Below are 19,678 nucleotides of genomic sequence, written 5' to 3'. Positions count from 1 at the left end.
TGTCTGCGGAGCACAGAGTAGGAAGCAGGAAGAAGAGGAGCTGGCAGTGATGGCATGTTGTGCTGAATAGCTTCCCAGCATACCGACCTGGGGACTTCATTTAAGGTCCTAAATAGAGAAAAAACCGTCAACGTGACTTCCATAGAGAAAGCTATAACAGTGAACCAATTTAGCAACCTTGGGTAGCGGTTTACCTGTAACACTTGAAACAGAAATGGGGAGAATGCCAGAAAGCCAGTGGCCCAGTGACAATGAGAGGGCAGAGCACAGGGGTGGTAGGAGGAGCAGAGCGAGGATGGGAAGCGGTCGGCCCACCTCACTGGCATCAGGCCAGACCGGGGCAGGGGGAAGGTGGAGGGGATGAGGCTGGAGGCTGTCTCAGACGTGGCTCCGGGCAGGGTCACAGCTGTGCTGGAGGACCCCGTTAACTCAAGGTTCTCCACATTGACTCAGCATTAGTGGTCCATCCATCAGCATGGGAGAAGGCAGAGGAGTTGCCAGAGGTCGTGGCAGTCTTTGAGCGCCATGATGTCTATGTGGTCACTTTCTTTGACAGGTATACACTTGGCTGGGAATAGAGTTGTGTGCCAATTGCTGCAGCAGAACCAACCTGGCCATCAACCCCTTTTCGTTGCTATGAGATCAGAAGAGCTATGAACGTGGCCTGCGATTGAGCAAGGCCTTGCAACTTTCAAATTTCCTATGAAAATGATGCTCTCCACTGAGGATAATATAATTTCAGTGTTTCAAGACTGCAAAGAGAACTAAAAATGGCTAAACAAAGTTTAAATTATATTTTCCGGTTTACATAAAAATGAATATGGTCGTGAGGCACTTCATGTTTAGAACAATCGATGGCCAGTTTATACACACAGTTCACTTTGTTCATAGTACTGAAAGGTCAGAGCTGCAGCATTTAAACTAAAAACCTGAAAGCTTCCATGAGAGAACAGGGCATGCTGGTATTTGCAAATACTTGGATGAGTTGCTGCACCTGATGTGATTGGCACCAGACACTTTACTAATGGACACCCTGATCAGTGACCCTGGGCAAAGGTTCGGTATGGCTGAGAAAGGGAAGATTCTGAGTAAGAGCCCTCCGACCTACCAGGGAGTGACCAGTTGGCCAGGACTGAAAAGAGCCATGGTGTGAACAAGCCAAGGGCAATACAATATACATCGTATCTTCAAATCACCACAACATGTTGGTAGGTATTAGTAACCCCTTTTTACGAGTCAACAGTCACATACCTAAGTTAGTAGGTGGTCAAACAATGATGATGGTGATGATGATGATGACAATGAGGGGAGATCCCACCTATCATGCTTTTCTGTTTATAGAATACATTGTCATGAAATCAACAATCTCATTTGATCCCTAGAGTACACAGGGGATGCAGGTTTTGTTATGATCATTTTTATTTCTTGCGTAGGAAAACTTGGACCAAAACTGCTTTTTTCAGAGTAAGTATTGAAAGTAATACTCATTAAAATAATCAGTCAAAATCCTTTCTTCATATTTGTGGCAGGTCCGCAGATTTTTAGCTGTGTGTCATTTTTTTGTAAAGATTTTATTTATTCATTCGACAGAGAGAGAGAGACAGCCAGCGAGAGAGGGAACACAAGCAGGGGGAGTGGGAGAGGAAGAAGCAGGCTCCCAGTGGAAGAGCCTGATGTGGGGCTCGATCCTATAACACCAGGATCACGCCCTGAGCTGAGGGCAGATGCTTAACGACTGAGCCACCCAGGTACCCCATAGCTGTGTGTCATTAAGCAAATTACCCTAACTTCTCTAAACCTTGGTTCCTGGGACTGACTTTGCAGAGTACAAGGAATGAATGTGATGGTCATTGTAAATTGTTTTTGTATTGTTAGGGCTCAATAAATATCAACTATTTATAATTTGTTATCATTAGGGGTGCCTGGGTGACTCAGTCGGTTAAGTATCTGCCTTCAGCTCAGGTCATGATCCCAGGGTCCTGGGATGGAGTCCCACATTGGGATCCCTGCTTAATAGGGAGTCTGCTTCTCCCTCTCCCTCTGCCTGCTGCTCTGCCTACTTGTGCTCTCTCTCTCTGTCAAATAAATAAATGAAATCTTAAAAAAAAATAAAATTGTTTATCATTAGAGATTCAAAAGTCCTTGGGCCTTTTTGATGGGATTAATTTTACAAAATTGCCAAAAAGGTGTTCATATCCTTGAAATGTACAACGGCATAACCAAGACAATCTGGATTGAAGCTATATTGTCTGCTTATATATTTTGTGTTTTTTTATACTTTCTCTTCGATATATTAACTCCAGAAATACATAGTTAATGCCTCCTGTGTATCTTTAATTGTGCAAAGTATCAGAGATGAGCCAATGAACCAAACCTGGTCCTGATTTCAAGAGCTTACAGTCCAATGAAGCAGGCGTTTATGCAAATAATCCCAGTATAGTGGGTTGAGAGCAGTTCCACTTTTAAGTATTTTCCTAGGAGAAAAGAGAAGATGGTTTAACATGTATCCACTAAAGTACTTGTATAGGGTTGCTCATCACAATTTTATTTAAAAGGCTCAAAATGTAATTGACCCCAATGTCTAACAGTAGGAAAAGGGAAAAGCAGATTGTATTACATCTGTACACACAAAAAACAACCAAAAGGATGAAACCTGGATGCAAAGACATGGAAACCTCAAGAACGTCATGCCCATGCTAAGGGTAAGAAGCCAGACACAAAAGAGTACATCCTATGTAGTTTACATGAAATTCTGTAAGATAATGCTAATCTATGGTGAAAGGAATCAGAAAAGTGGTTGCTTGGGGTTGGAAGTAGGACAGGTATTGACTGGAAAGAGACATGAGGGAGCTTTCTGGAGTGATGGAAATGTTCTCTATCTTGATGGAGGGACGTGTGGAATAGGATACACAGTGGGTGCATTTGTCAGAACTCATCAAACTGGACCTGTAAGATGTGTGTATTTTACTGTGTATATATTTGACTTTAATATCAGTCTTCTATGTTTTTACATGATTACAAATGGCATTCTAAGAAATCTTATTTTCCAAATATTTGCTATTAACATGTAGCAAGACTATGACTTTTTGTATATTGCTCTTGTATGGTCTAAAATTGATAAATTCACTCATTCATTCTGGTAGTTGGTTTTTTATGTATTTTCTCTGGGTCCCAAATGTGGTAAACCACTTTCAATCTTCCATTTCTCTTAACTACCCACTTATGTTTCCCATTTGTGTCTACAGTTGGGATAATTTCTTTCGCTCTGTCTTGTTCTCTATAGCTTTGTTGATTCTGCTCTCAAACTCATCCACTGAGTTTTTAATTTGCATTTTTGTGTTTTTCATTTCTAGATGTTCCATTTAGTTATTTTTCAAATCCATTAGGTCACTCTTTCCCCCCCAAAGTTCCTGTTTACTGCAGATATTTTTAATTCTCATTTCTTTAAACAACATAACTATTTTATAAGTTGCCTCTGATTATTCAAGATACTGAAGTCTTTCAGGATCTACTTAGATAGTGGGTTTTTTTTCCCTGCTGTTTTTTTCCCCCTGATGTTTATAACTTATTTTCCTGTGGCTTGATTACCATGACTTTGCACTGCTCACTATCTTTGAGACATGATTTTTGGTGGCTACTGTGGCTTGGATGAAGAGCTCTTCTCCAGTTTTGCATTTGTTTCTGCGAGACATTTGGGAACACTACCTCTCTGTAACCAATTCAAATTAAGTCATGACTTAAAGTTTTCTGAGTCACTCCTGGGTTTTTAATTTAGGTTATAATTTCTCAGGGGGCTGGTCTCTGGGTAGAACTACCAGAGACAGATTGTGTGTGTGGGGGGTGTGTGTGTGTGTGTTTTACCCCCCTCCTTTGCTCTATTCAACATTAAGACACTTCTATCTTGGGAGGTTTTTTTTCAAGGGGGAGAAGCAAGTAGTTTTATTTCAGATTTATCTTTATTCTGAGGGTTCTTTTGGGATTCTAGGTTAACACAAGACAGGTGTCTAACATTAATCTTTCAGCCTGGTGAACACTAAGCTTTGACTTCTGTCCTTCTTATTCTGTCAGGTCTTCAAAACGGTTACATAAGTCCCCAGCATATGTCTTCAGAGCAAAAGGATTTTGTTGTTTTTCTGCCTTTATGGGTTCTTGGAGTCTCTTAGACCTTGGTCTGATAATTGCTTATTATCTTTTTATTTCTTTGATGTTTTTAAAGAGATTAGAAAATTATTTTTTTCCATTATTTTTAGTTGATTTTTGCAGGAGGGTTGGTTCAAATGGCCTGGCCCTTTATTATTGGAAATGGAGGAAAATGAAATTTGAAACACTGCTCAATAGGCTCCTCTTCATAATTTCTAGGTATAAAAAGAATCCTCTAAATTGGTAAGTTTCACTATGTAAAAATTTAACATTCTGCATGGCAAGAAATAAAGGACATAAAAAAGAAAGAAATCATAGGAAGAAGGAAATGGACATTCAGCAAATAGGGAGAAGTATTTGAAACTCATATAAAGAAGCTCAAACTCAAGTGAAAGGACTTAAAGTGTTAATATACGTAGAGCTCTATATTATGGTTGATTGATGCATAACAAATTACCCCCTGAGTTTATCAGTTTAGAACAACAAACATTTCTTGCCTCTCAGTTTCTGAGGTTCAGGAATATGGGAGCAGCTTAGCTGGGTGGTTGTGGCTCAGAGTCCATCATAAGATTGCGGTCAAGACTGTAGTCTGCTGGGGCTGTGGTCTCATCTGAACGCTCAGCTGGGGCTAGAAGGCCCCTATGAAGATTGTTCATGTGACTCGTGGCAGGAAACTGCAGTTCCTCACTGGTCACTTGCTGAAGGCATCAGTTCCTCACCACCTGGACTTCTCCATCAGCATATGGCTGACATTGCAGCTGGTTTTGCCCCAGAACAGGTGACTCAAGAGAGAGTCACCAAAAGAGAAGCCAAATGTGTTTTACAAGCTTATCTTGAAAATGACATACCATCTCTTCTGCCATATACTATTGGTCAGTGAGACCAACCTGGTACAGTGTAGGAAGTGACTATACCAAGAGGTAAAGGTCATCTGGGGTGTCTTGGAGGTTGCCCATTACAAACTGCTAAAGTTCAATACAAAATAAAAGAAACCCACACAGAAAAATGAACAAAAGGTGTAAAAGTCTGTGCATATAAAATACACATAAATAAAACATATTAAAATACATCTGAAACATAAAAAAGGTGTTCAACCTCATTCAAAATAGGAATAATGTCAATTAAAACTATACCAAGATGTCATGTCTACCAATAAGATTGTATAACCCCCTCATTGTTGAAGATTTGGGGCAATAGAGTCTCATATTTTGTCGGCAAAGGTAAACATTGGTGAAATCTTTATGAAGAGTAAATTGGAAATATCAAGAGTAGACATACACATTTCCTTTCATCTGACAATTCCACTTCTAAGAATTTATCCCAAGTATATTGTGGCACATGTGCAAAATGATGCCTGTATGAAGATCTTTATTTCAGGATTGACTTATAACAGCAAAAGATTGGAAACCATCTGAATTTCCATCTAAAGGGGACTGATTACATAAATTATAGTAATATACATATAATGGAATTCTATGCATTTCTTAAAGAGGAATGAGGCAGACCTCCATGCTGATTTAGAAGTTTCTCCGTCATATACTGAAGATGTGAAAGCAAGGTGCAGAACAGCACGTTGTCACTTGTGAAAAAACATATATGTATATGCTTGCACATGAATATGATATCTCTGGAAGCATATGCAAGAGATTGGAATCGTAGTTGCTTGTAGAAGGGAACTGGGTGACCAGGGAATAAGGGTATGAGAGAGAATTACTTCTTATGCATTCATTATTGTATGTTTTGAATTTTATAATGTGTGCATTAACTACTCAAAATAACTTTTTAAAATACACTTTTAAAAAGCGTATTGTAATAAACTGAAATGATGATGCCTTAAACTAAGCTGGTGACAATAGAAACAGAGAGCGAATTGGTAGGGCACAGTGGGTAACTGCATTGGTGAGCAGGAGAAGGAAGAGTTTAGAATGGTGCTCAGATTCCTGGTACAGGTATCTGAGTGGATAGGAGAGAACCTAAAAGCATATCTCTTAGAAGAAATTTCTGTTCCTCAAGAAGTTTAAAATAGAGCTACAACACAGCAATTGCACTAGTAGGTATTTACCCCAAAGATACAAATATCGTGATCTGAAGAAGCATGTGCACCCTGAAGTTTATAGCAGCAATGTCCACAATAACCAAACTATGGAGAGAGCCCAGATGTCCATTGACAGATGAATGGATAAAGAAGATGTGGTGTATATATACACAATGGGATATTACTCATCCATCAGAAAAGACAAATACCTTTTACATCTATGTGGATGGAAATGGAGGGTATTATGCTGAGCGAAATAAGTCAATCAGAGAAAGACAATTATCATATGATCTCACTCATATGTGGAATATAAGAAACAGCACAGAGGGTCATAGGGGAAGGGAGGGAAAACTGATTGGGAAGTAATCAGAGAGGGAGTAATCAACCATGAGAAACTCTTAACTATTGGAAACAAACTGAGGGTTGCTGGAGGGGAGGTGGGGGCGATAGGGTAATTTTATTCTGATGTGATGAGCACTGGGTGTTATATGCAACTGATAAATTATTGAACTCTACATCTGACTAATGATGGACTATATGTTGGCTAATTGAATTTAAAAAAAGAAATTTCTGTAGTTAATAAAATTATCTAATTTTATTAAAAAATCCCACATTTTTAAAAATTCAAGGCTATTCTTTTCTATATTATACCAAGAGCTTCTTGCAATTAGAGATGATACTTTAAAAGTCCTTGTATCTCTTACAGTACCTAGTATAGTGTTTGACTTGTTATAGATACCCAGTAGATATTTGTTAGATAAATGTATGAAAATGAAATTTGTAAAAATGTGTTTCATCTTTTCAAAAGGTAGATTAAATAATTGCCTGGATATGTGCAGAGTGTGAACATCAAAGAGATTGAAAATAAAATGCTTTACTACCCCTTTACCCAAGGGTGAAGGGGCACAGGTGGAGAAAAGATGAAGTTCACGCAGCAAGTTGCTAATTGGAACAAGGCATAGAGCTTTCAAAACACAAGATAATTTGTTTTAAGATCACTCAAAAAGGGGGAAGAGCCAGTCTAGCCAGCAGAGGGCTCTCATCATTCCATTTAATTGTAGGCCTAGAATTATTCATGAGATAAAGACAAATGCTGGTTGAAGACCAGCAGAGAATAGATATCCTCCCCCACCCCATTAAATTTATACTACCATTGTAAGGACATCCTGCCAAGTCATCTTATTACAAGATGAGGGAATTGAAACTCAGCAAATGTGCTTTATTTAAAGACTACATTTCCAAATGTCAAGGATGGCATCCCTGTCTTGTGTTAATTGAAAACTGAATTTATCTCTAGTACCCTGTAACACAGGGCTGCTTGGAAGGTTTTCCCATATGTTGGATGGCAAGAAGAAGGAAGTTGTAATGGGTCATGTCCCCTAATGTAAACCTATCTAAAGTAGTGATGTTTGTTGAAATTTTAGTGCTTTATGAAGACTTAGAGTGTTCTAAAATCTAGAATTACTAGAGTCTACGCATTTACAATTTTTCATCTCTTTTCCCATTTTTATTCTGATGGCTCATATGTAATGGTCTCTTACTTATACTTGAAGTCAGGGAATTATTGGGACCTCCTTGCTGATTTTGTGAAGTGATTCAGACAAGAAGTTAGTGTCCCTCCCATTAAAATCTGCTGACCCTGGGTGCCCTCATCAGCTGTTTTGTCCTCTGTGATTTCACACTGAATCTGCCAGGATCACACATGATAACCTATAAATATCCTTCATTGGATTAATAGAGCCTTTGAGTTAAGAGAGCAGAGAAGGATATGGATGGTCATTGATTTCCAGACACTGGGCTGTATTCTTGGTCCATTACGACATTCCATCCATCCATTACAGTGACTCTAACACAAGGTACGTATTGTACCCTCAATTTATAGATGAGGAAGCCCAGCTCTGAAGGTTGAATGAGTCACCCAGAATGGTAGATGCTGTGGAAATGGGACTAACTGAATTTTGCCTGCCTATAGAGTTCACGCTCTTTCTGACATTGCATTGTGCCCTGTAATATGAACTCAGGCTTTGTGCTTGCTTTGTCTCTGGCTACCCCCTCTCCCCAAGCCATTCAGGGATCTTGGGTGGGGCTTTAAGGCAGTGTGTTCTGTAGCCTCCACAGTGTCTACTAGGAATGTGGTTTGATGATAGTTACAGCAACAGTGCAAGGCCCTTCTCCAGTGTCCTCCCAACTGCCCTTCAACTGTAGTGGACAAAGTGGGCAGTGATGAGACCCCTGCAGGTCTTTTGCAGTAACTGCCTTGGTATGGCCATGGCTGCTCTTCCCATTCCAGCTACTAATGACCTCTGACCCTGGGACAGCCTGCCAGTAAACACAGGTGAGATTAATGGGCCCCCAGATCAGTACTTGTGCTCCTTGCTGTGGACTTTATGTATTGACCATATGCATTGAGCTTGTATAATAATGATCCTCACTCCCAGGAGGAAGGCACAGCGGCTCACGGTCAAGAAGACATATGCTTCTGGGTTTGTACTGCGTCCTTCACACCTTCTCACCCAATTCACCTGGAAAGCAATGTTATATGAGCAGGATGGTAGTGTGAGGCTGGTTCTAAGATCTGTAACCATGGAGGACAATGGCTTTTAGCAGCTCAGTCAGGAAGCCACACCCAAGACCATGCCCTTGTGATGATGTTTAGCACATGTGAAGATGTGCCAGATACAGATCTGCACAGGAAGTCCAGCCCCAGCGCCATCTAAGGCATTATGAACCCCAAATCCCCTTAGAGTCACATGTGGAAGAGTCTTGCAAGGTAATTTTCAAAGCAACACTCCAACACTAGGGTTTTCTTTCTCAAATCTATTCCACTGAATGGGCCAAACTGAGGGAGGACAGACTGTTGTTTCCTTGATTGGATGATGTGGGATTTGGGGAGATTCTTGAATGAAGGGAGGAGAGGGAGCTTGGCAAATGGAAGCTGAAGGCTTATTATAGGCCTATGAGTCAGAGGGACTGCAGGCAAATGATTTAGAGAGGGGTGAGTGAGTGAGTGTGGGTAGGTGTGAGGCAGGGCTGGAAGGCAGACCCAGAGAAAGGAAGCCAGGCCAGGGAAGAGGGAAAGTAGAGCACATTAGTCAGGGTTTTCCAGAGAAACAGAACCAATAGGCTGTATATGTCTGTGTGCATATGTGTGTGTATACATATGTGTGTGTGTACATACATACATGAGAGAAGATTTTAAGTAATGGGCTCATGCTATCATGAAGTCTAGCAAGTCCAAAGTCTGCAAGGTGGGCCAGCAGGCTAGAGACCCAGGGAAGAGGTCATGTTACAGTTCCAGTCCAAAGCCTGACCATTGGCAGAATGTCCACAGGGAGCATCCACTGTGTCCCAGTGACCTGGGCTCTTTGACTGTGACAGAAGTGCATTGAGGTCTGAGATAAATGTGAGAATGCCCAACCACAAAGCTCTTCAGAGGCCTCTGAACCATCCCCAGAGCCTGGCCACACACCCTGTCTCAACGATGCATCCAGAGGGACCAGGCAGTCAGTCATGCCACCAGATTTGCAGAGCACTAGGATGACTGGACTCCAGGGGGGAGCTTGGAAAGAAGGCTCTTCCAGGTGATGTTCAAAACAACCTGAAACTTCTTGTATTCAGTTGCTACCATGTCCAAGGAAAATTCAAGAAGAATTCCTGCACATCAGTGCTTCCAACTTTGGTTATGCACTGGAATGACCTAGAGGTGCTTTGAAACCTCCCAATGCCTAATGTATAGCCTGGATGGATTCAGAATCTCTGGAGGAAGGACCTGGGCATATGTGTTTTTATAGCTCCCGAGGGCTCCAAATAAGCAGGCAAGACTGAAGAGCTCTGCTAGACCCCTCCAGCAGTCCTTCGTATTTCCTTCCCTCACCTCACCCCTTGAGGCTCCGCCCAGTTTCCACTGAACCCATTTTGGGGGTCATTCAAGCTGGTAGGCATGGGAAAGAGGATTTTCTTGGCACCTGTGCCCTTCCCATATTGCCTCAGAAGGTTTAAAGTGAAAAATGTTGAACATTTTGACCTGGAGACAGAAAGAAGGGTTGACCTTCTAGACATCATGAGGGAAACAGAAGCAGGATTTGGCGGAGATCACAGGGCATAAAGGAAAGGGGACAGGTGTCTGAGCTGGCCAGACTGGGCTTGGGCTCCCTTCTTCTTGGGTAATTCTTCCTTGGGAAAACTCATCAACCTCACTGAGTTTTAGACATTAAGATAACAATGTCTAACTTTTGGGTCTGTAGGAGGGCTAGAGATAAGGAACAGCAAATTGCCACGTGTAGTAGGTGGTATAATCACCGGTGGAATAACTTACTGGTGATTGCTTAAATTAAGACAGACAAGTAAGAAGAATTAAAAGCTGGAGTTTGATATCCAATGACCCCTGACCCTCAATCCCCTCATTTGTAAAATAGGGATAATATTCCTAATTGAATAGCTTCCCCCCAATATTTATGCCTGCCTGGATCCTCAGAATATGAGTTTATTTAGAAATAACATCTTTACAGATGTGATTAGTTAATTGGTCATCTTCCAAATAAGTTAAATGAGAATTGATCATCTCCCCTAGTCTCATAAATCAAAGGAGGATACAAAGCAAAGGGGACACAAAGAAACCACAGAAGCCTCTGAGTTCCTGCCCTAGGAGAGGGGACAAGTGTCCTGGAGAACAAAGTGTACTAGGAACAAAACTTCCTTTTTTAATTCCCCCAACTGAAGAGCCTGATCTAGAAAGTCATTCCTTCTCCTGCTGCTACCATTGTGGGGGAGGAGCTTGGCTTTCTCCACGGTGCAGGTGAATTTTACTAGGGGCTCCATATTTTTCTCCCCTAAACACTGCTGCAGCCAATGACAATGCACTAGGGGATGGGGGACATCTCTGTGGTGGGGTTGTTTGAATGAAATCATTCTGGACTGAGGGGAGCCCTAAAAGCAATGACTGGTGTTGTTAAAAGAAAAAGGAGAGGCAGATTTGGACACAGATTTCAGATTCCCACTACGGTGAGAGACATAGAGACACACAGGGTAGAATGTCATATGAAGATGCAGGCAGAGATTGGAGTGGTGCAGCCGCACAAGGATTATCAGGGGCCATCAGAAGAAAGTTTCTTTTCTAGAGCCTTCCAAGGGAGCATGGTGTTGCTGACACCTTGATTTCAGACTGCTAGCCTTCAGAACTGGAAGAGGATAAACTATTGTTTTTAAGTCACCTAGTTTGTGGTCCTTTGTTGTGCTGCTCTGGGAAACGGATACAGATAATAATAGCTCTACCGCTTCCAGACTGTTACAGCTATAAATGACTTAACATTGTAAATATAATTAAATTTAGTGATGGTAAAGTTTAGGTTAAATGTTGACTGGGATTATCGAGATGCTGGATAAACAGTCTAGCCTGATGTTGACATGCACCTGGAGGGTCTTTCCAGGGTGACTGTATGAGACATGAAATGAAGTGATGGGGGCGCCTGGGTGGCACAGCCGTTAAGCGTCTGCCTTCGGCTCAGGGCGTGATCCCGGTGTTATGGGATTGAGCCCCACATCAGGCTCCTCCGCTATGAGCCTGCTTCTTCCTCTCCCACTCCTCCTGCTTGTGTTCCCTCTCTCGCTGGCTGTCTCTATCTCTGTCGAATAAATAAATAAAATCTTAAAAAAAAAAAAAGAAAGAAAGAAGTGATGAATGTTGAGTGGAGAAGGGGGCGAGGTGAGAGGCAATCAGGCAATAAATCAAATCCAAGAGCTGCCCGCCCTGGGTATCTCCACCTACCAACAGGGAACAGAGCTGGCTGCCCTTAGATCGCAGGCACAAAACACAACCCCTCGTAACACATGCATAAACACATTCACTCACAAATAGCTTAGAGCCTCGTTGGTTCTCATCCTCGGAGACCCCGCACCCCCATCCCGGAGTTATGTTTTCAATCTCTTTCCCAATAAGGAACCACAGGACCAATATTTATGTGCATGTGGCATTCTCATTAACCCCCTTAGAATGAATAGGAATCTCCCTTTATGGTTGTTAATGCAGTCACGGAAGTAATCCCTGTTTTAAGTAATCCCAGGGTCTAAGATGGCTCCCAGGTGGACCCCCGAGAGTTCATCTGTGAGTTGGAAGGACATTTTGCAACAGGTCTTTTCTTTCCCATGATGTGAGGTTTACCCAGAAATCCCACGGCTGAGCAGGGAGAAATGACTGAATTGGCTGCAGACCTATCTCTTGGCGTCTTCCCTTTTGCTTGGTGATATGTGAGGGCACCAGAAGGTCGAAATGGCCGCATGTCTAGCAGAGGAAAATACAGACAGTACCAATGCAATCTATTTTAAATAGAAAGAATTTTACTTAATCACGTGACTTTACAAATTGGCAAAGTTGAGATAACGCATGTGTATAAAATGACAATGTGAGTGCATTTTAGAATATACTTGGGAAAATTTTCCAGTGGAATAAAACACAACATCTTAGATTGAGAGTTTTCAGAATTGAATACCAGATTCCTGCCAAAGTAAAACTCACACGGTATTTGTTTTCTTAACTTCATCTGACTTCATTATTTGAATCTTAATAAAATTAAGTGTTGAGTGAAAACAAATCCCTACAGTGTCACCAAACGTATCAAACGTATCGGCTCAGGTCAGCCGTAAGCCTTCAGCGGAAGGTTTTGTAAGCTCTTGTAGTGGAAATGTTTTTTCTCTTCTTCCTGTCTGTATCTCAGAGGGGCTGAGTCTAGCGGAGCCGCTGCTAACACAGTGAGCAGAAGCAAGTCTTGCTTCTACATTTCCACAGATGCCGCAGGAGGAAAGGCTGCAAACTCCTCGACCCAATGCAAATGGCCCAAGCGGTGACCACCAGGGCCTCTGCCCTCAGGCCATGCATGCATATGGCCCAGACCATACACATGGTAGGCACTCGCTCAATGAGTGAATGAATGAGTCCTACAGGACGGTGGAGAGCTATGTTTTTCAACCTATAGGTTGCAATCTTATTGTTGGATTAAGAAATCAATGTAATGGTCACAATATATTTCAGGTAATAGAATGGAAAATAATAGGATAGAAGATAAAGTGGTCTATCACACATATTATAAGTGTGTGTGTGTTTCTATAGAGTCATGATGTAAAACGTATTTCTGAGGTATCCGTCAGGAAAACCTTTGGTGGAATGGAAACTACTGGGGCATTTGTGTTGGCTAGCTCTAGGTTTAAATTCCCATGCCACCAGGAGGCACTGAACATATTACCTAAGTCTGAGTGTCAAATAGGCACTTAAAGTCTACTGTGTATCAGGCACTCTGCTCTGTGTGTGGGATACAATGGCAGTAGGTCATGCTGCTTGCCCTCAGAGCAGCTCAGTGTACCTTCAGTGAATGTCCATTCCTCCTCAACATTTCAGGAGCTCTGGCGCTGATTGATAAGATGTGTGGGTAAGAAGGAATCTTGGCAGGGTGCCTGGGTGGCTCAGTCGGTTGAGTGACTGACTTTAGCTCAGGTCATAATCCCAGGGTCCTGGGGTGGAGCCCTGCATTGGGCTCCTTGCTCAGTGGGAAGTCTGCTTCTCCCTCTCCCTCTGCCATCCCCCCTAGTTGTGCTCTCTCTCTCTGTCAAATACAACCTTAAAAAAAAAAAAAGAAAGAAAAATAGATCCCTTGGGGAAGTTCAATCCAGCTGAAGCTCTTCAGGAGCCAGTGAAATCCAATTTTTTTTCTTTGCTCTGGCTCCTCTCTTTTTAAGAATGGTGACAATCCAACACTAGCTTCTCTCCCCAGCTCTAAAGCAAATTGAAATTCCTGTAGTGCCAGCCAGACAATCAAGACCGGAAACATTGAGAGTGGCATGTCACAGCTGTGCCTCCTCTTTCCACTCCTCCAAAGGCATGCAGAATTTTGTTGATCCATCAGTGGCCAAGATCACTGTCTAGCTCTCTTTGGGGGTGCACTGACCATAGATTAGCTCCCTCGGAGTGGGATGGAGAGCCAGGACCCATACCCAGTCATCTCCTGGCCACCCACATGGGAAAAACATTGTGAACGAGGCAAGGTTTGTTCTTAGAGTCTGCAGCTGACCCTTTCTGAATCTATTCCTTTTTTTCCAATATCCTCATTTTCACTCTACGAAGTGTACCTTTTTCCATATTAACACTTACTTTCAAGTCATCAAATATCCTTCATTGATCATTGAATAGGAATGAGTGCAAGTCGACAAGCTACCTCTCTCATTTATGAGTTAAATGGGTTTCTCCATGTCCAGTGGAATACTTTATTCATGGTGAGGGATTTTTTGTACATTAGTAAGATATCAGGAGTGGCAGTAAGAGCAGAGACCCTTTGCATGATCTCAAAGAGTCATACCATGGGAGTGGCTGAAAAAGTCTCATTTAAGACAAAGTAAGAGTCAGACTAGACCAAGCCTTAATGATAAGAGCTATCATTTGGAAGAAAGGACTGAGCAGGCACCTAAAAGAAAATAAATTCTGATGTAAAAAAGCATTTGTCTTCAGTGCTCCTCCTGCCCCCACTTTTCTTTTGGGGATCAGTCTCCCTGATTTGGATCAGTATCCTACAGGCGCTCCTTGGGGTAATCAGGGCTATCCAGTTGTCCAATCTGGAGCTCCACCTGCATGCAATCTTTATTCTCCAGGCCATTCCTCATCTGCTTTTCCTCTTTATCAAAATTTATTTGCACTATGTTCCATTCTGTCAATGTGCTTTCCAGTGCTAAGTCCCATGAAACCATAACCTGATTGGCACTGGTAATAGGATTCTGGGATTTAACACGAAGAGAGTATCTTCAGTGAAATGATGGCTCTCATGTTCACAATCTCAGCTTCTGGGATGGGGGGAAGATCATTGCTGAAGAAGCCTATGGAATTAAGAATCTGTAAGTAGGGGCACCTGGGTGGCACAGCGGTTAAGCGTCTGCCTTCGGCTCAGGGCGTGATCCCGGCATTACGGAATCGAGCCCCACATCAGGCTCTTCTGCTATGCCTGCTTCTTCCTCTCCCACTCCCCCTGCTTGTGTTCCCTCTCTCGCTGGCTGTCTCTATCTCTGTCGAATAAATAAAATTAAAAAAATTAAAAAAAAAAAGAAAGAATCAGTAAGTAACCCCCGAGTCAATTCCCTGTACATATTTCCAGTACTCAGTCACGGTGTAGAGCTAGGCCTTGTTGGGGGTACAGACAACTTGACGTAGCCCCTGGTCTCAATGAGCTTGCAGTCAAGCGGGGTGGGATGGCAAATCTTGGATGCCACCATGACTTTAAATAATCTTATTTACTCATGGTAGGTATTATTATGTGACTTTAAAGAACCAAGCATCAAAAAAATAAACTCTTTCCCCCAGGTTCTGTACACGTAATGAGGGATGGAGTCAGGATTTGAACTCAGATCTGCTGTGGTTCTGAAGCTCATGTTCTTTCCAGCATCCGAACTGCTATGGGAACAGAAGCCAAGAGGCTGGATGAAGGAGAGAGATACAATGTTGGGTGGGACAGGTATGGCCCGCTCTGGGGTGTAGAGAAGGGAAGGAACCTTGTGCCTCAGAGAGCTAGAGGGAGCTTTGTAGGAGACTGGGAAGTGGTGTCCAATAAAGTCTGAAGCCACGAAGAACAACTTGTTTATATGACAGTCGCTGGATGAGCAGAGGTCTTTTCAGGGAGGGAGAGCAGTTTAAGGAAAGGCCTAGAAATAGGAATAGAATCATGCTGGAGCCCAAAACAAGGGGTACTTGATTAAGGGCATGAAATTTATTCCCTATGGGTCACCTGCTCTATTACCTTATCTTCATTCAGCCGAGGGAGGGAGGGAGGGAGGGCCAGCGCAGGAGAGGGTTCCCCAAGGCTAAGGGACTGGACGGGAACTCTGCAAACCTGGCCTTGCCTACAGTGTTACCTGGAACCGGTGCCTCAGAGGATGATCAGGGTCTCCAGGGTGAGGGGCTGTTTCTCAGAAGTGATGACACAGGCTGCGAGCTTCTGGGGAGGAAGGGTGAGGGAGCCAGGTGCTTCTCCCTTCCCTTTCTGGAATCCTGGCCAGTTTCAATTTACATAACACAGCTTAATCCACAGAAACAGGAGCTGGGAGGCAGGTTCTTTCTCTCTCTCTTTTTTTTCTCTCTGAGACACGGAAACCTTTATTTTCTCCGTACACCACAAACCGGTGCTGTTAAATAATATTGGATAATTGCACCTGTCGTACTCCCCATATTGTGCTGAGGAAAAATAATTGCTGGTTTTCTGCTTTGCAGTTTAGCTGTGACTTCGTCATTTGACTCGGAGCATGTCATTTTCTCCCATTTTAGACTGTGTACAGTCAAACCGTGTGAAAGGACCGCGGATAGCAGCCCTGCGTGTGTGAGTGGGCGCGGGCCTCATTCAGCAATGATTTCTAATTTATACAGCATTGAAAATCCACAGCTATAAATAAACAGTTCTGACTGGCTTTGCTGCCTACTCAAGTGCTTTATTAAAAAAAAAGAAAGAAAGAAAAAAGAAAAGAAAAAGAGCCACCAACTGCATGAGAGAGGAAAACAACGTCTGGGTATGGATTCTGATTTCTGACACTTGGGAGGGAGAGGCCCAGACTTGGGATGGGTTTAGGGCTCAGCCGGGCGGACTTCTGGGAAGCCAGGCCTCCCCACTCCTGCCTCGGCCCCCTCCCACTCCCCACGTGCAGATGCCACGTGTTTGGGGATTACAGTATATGCAACTAACTTCCTGTTATGACAAGTATTGCAAGCGAGTAGGTGCAGAGGAGCTGAAAATAGCTTGAGAAGTGTATGACCCATTTGGGGAGAGGATGGGTCTAATGGATTGTTTAGGCAAACAGGGTAAGTCTTCACCCCACATTGAAAATTGGTGTTTCATATGAGATAGCAACTCTAGAACATATGGACCAGTCCACAAGGCACTGGAGGTGCTCCTCTCTCTGGAGCCTTAAAATTTTCCTTTTTCCAGAGAGTTGGTTTTTAAACATTTACCCGCACACCAATAACAGAAACTCAGTTTCTTCATTTGGAACATGAGGACGTGATACATTTTCTACTCATAAGATTCTCATGAGGATAAAACGAGATCATGAGGGTGAGTGCAATTTGTCAATTACATGACCCTACACAATATTATTGCTGATTCTCTCCCCATGTGGTTGGTATTGTCTTCTAACCATTAAGGACCTAGCCTTCTGGAGGCAGCAAATCCTGCAGACCTCTTAATGAATGTTTATTTAGTGTATTTCATGTTTGCTTCTGGTGTTTTGTTGCTTCTCCTTTCTTAAGTTCCAGAAGGAACCCGGGAGCCACCGACCTGCTGGTGTATTTGCTCAATGGGAGGCGGTTCTCAGGTATTTCTGGCATTGGAATGGATCCTGCACGATGGCCAGTCATACAGAAATCAAGGTTTAATTTGATTCCAGGGACAGTGAAGCCACAAATAGAATGCTGCAGGCTCATCCCAGCCAACAGCTTACTATCGCTCTGCTAAGTATGCAGCCCCAGTCACCTTTGGGGTGTGGAAAATTTGGGTGATCCCCTGTGGACTTTGCATTTGGGGAATTTCTACTGTGACAACTGCTTCTGGGCTCCTGCTGAGACCAGGTGCTCCGAACACTCAAGCAGCAGCAGGTATAGTGTTCCCAGTTCAATCCCAAAAGACTAGCGGCTCAAATTAGGAAGACGGCAGGTTTCTTGGTGCCTATCCTAGGCTTCCCGGGGCTGCTTGCCCTGTTGTGGCAGTCTGCCCTCTTCTTTAACTCCTCAAGACCGTTTTTCTCTTTCTGAAGTTTTCTGGTCTTGGAATGTATATGGCACAGAGCACAGTGGCCAGTCATAGAGCCATCAAGGTTTGATGTGGTTCTAGGAATTGTATCTACCAAAGTTTACCCATTGTTACCAAATTTCTCCTGTATGGTGCTAGGTTGGGAAACCCAAGAACAATTTACTCTGCTGCCCACACCCAGCCCACATGGATCTGGTGACGCACCGCAAGACTCCGTGCTTATCCACCAGTATACCCTTATCATCCGTGTTCTTTACAAAATATGTCTGTAAAGAAAGACCCAGAAAAACTCACTAGGAAGATCAAAGCAAGGTTTGTGAATGTACTTGTTAATCACCTAGCCATCAGCTTTGTTAAATCATAAGCTAACTCAGCAAAGTGCTCTGTGCCAAAGCATTCTTGGGGGTCCTCATAGCCACCATGTCACTTCCCGTCACTTACTCCCCAAGTAAGATGCACATTTGTTCGATGAATTAAGCAATATTCGAATGGAAAAGATTTTGATGATGATGTCGTGAAGTCCCATATTTGGACCTGCCCCGAATGCTTGCTCACAAGAGGGGTAGATTTCCCCATATTTTTTATAACTTACTTTCTCATTGCCCCAATTAATTTTTCTTCTATCAGGTGGACAGATGACTTTGGTAGCACCTATCTCCCTACACCTCTATCTAGACTGAGGAAAACAAAATGGATGAACAGTCCATGAAAATAGCTAGTTGACGAAAATACTTGTTTTTAGGAAAGTTGGGGTCATTAAAAATGGCACAGCGCCGGGAGTTAGAAGATCTGGGGGACAAATGCTATTATCTTGGCTGTGATCCTAGCTCTTTGGCCCTCATGCAGATTACTTTTCAGCTAGGTCCTCAACACCCTTCTCTGTAACGTGAAGAGTTTCAGGGATCCCAAATCCGTTTCTCTCTCTAAATATTCTCTAAAGCCAAGTTTATGTGAATTTCCTTGGCCTTTGGCCAGATTTTGACCACAGAGGCCAGATGAAGGTAACAGATTCTGAGACAGCAGTTGTTGTTTTTGGCACATCCAGTAAACCTGGTAAAAAAAACGAAGAGTCCCCACATTAAGCTACCTTCATAAACCCTCTTATTAAATTTAAATATCATTGCCTACCCTTTCTACCTTCCTATGTGCCTCCACCACCTCCCCAGCCAGAAAAAAAGAAAAGAAAAAAAAGAAAAGAAAAGAAAAGAAAAGAAAAGAAAAGAAAAGAAAAGAAAAGAAAAGAAAACTCTCATGTTTTCTTCCTCCTTTGTTCTTGGAAAACAGCCTGTGATCACTTCCTCTTTTTCCTTGGCTGCATCGTGTCACCTGTACGATGAAGAACAGAGAGAGACGTCAGACTTCAGGGTTTCTCTAACGGGTATTCTTGTGCAGGTAGACATTCAGCCTGACTTGGTAGAGCAGAAAGTCAAGGGCACTTAGCCCAAGGCAAGAGGATGTACTTTGCGGACTTCTGAAAACCTAGCACCTCTACAGAAAGGACAAGAAGCAGCTCTGTTGTCCCTGCTTGGTGCTTGGCTCCTAGCTAGCCTGTTGACCAATAGTGCTGTTTGCCTTCAGGGGGTTCTGCTGGTCAAATGTGAGCCACGGATTAAGGTTGCTTTTGGCCAAGTGTTTATGGGCTGCATACAATCCATCAAAAAACTCTGAGGTTGTGCAAATGGAAACAAAGAGACATCAAATTAGAGAAGAAAGAGAGGAGTGGAGATTCACCTAATTA

At 42.8% G+C, this 19,678-nt stretch overlaps 1 protein-coding gene across 1 annotated transcript in view; it reads right to left on the bottom strand.

The window, feature by feature from the left end:
* Window positions 1-19,017: 19,017 nt before the first annotated feature.
* The window catches only part of ADTRP (androgen dependent TFPI regulating protein), a 72,569-nt gene continuing 71,908 nt past the window's right edge, over window positions 19,018-19,678 (bottom strand). The window contains exon 6 of the mRNA XM_019796052.2: window positions 19,018-19,266. Within this exon, the coding sequence (XP_019651611.2) occupies window positions 19,232-19,266 (35 nt within the window). The 3' untranslated portion in view covers window positions 19,018-19,231. The remainder of the gene's footprint in view (window positions 19,267-19,678) is intronic.

The sequence above is a fragment of the Ailuropoda melanoleuca genome, chromosome 5, assembly GCF_002007445.2.
Source record: "Ailuropoda melanoleuca isolate Jingjing chromosome 5, ASM200744v2, whole genome shotgun sequence".
NCBI classification, from domain to species: domain Eukaryota; kingdom Metazoa; phylum Chordata; class Mammalia; order Carnivora; family Ursidae; genus Ailuropoda; species Ailuropoda melanoleuca.
Note: the sequence above shows the minus strand (reverse complement) of the source record. Positions and strands in the feature narration are given on the sequence as shown.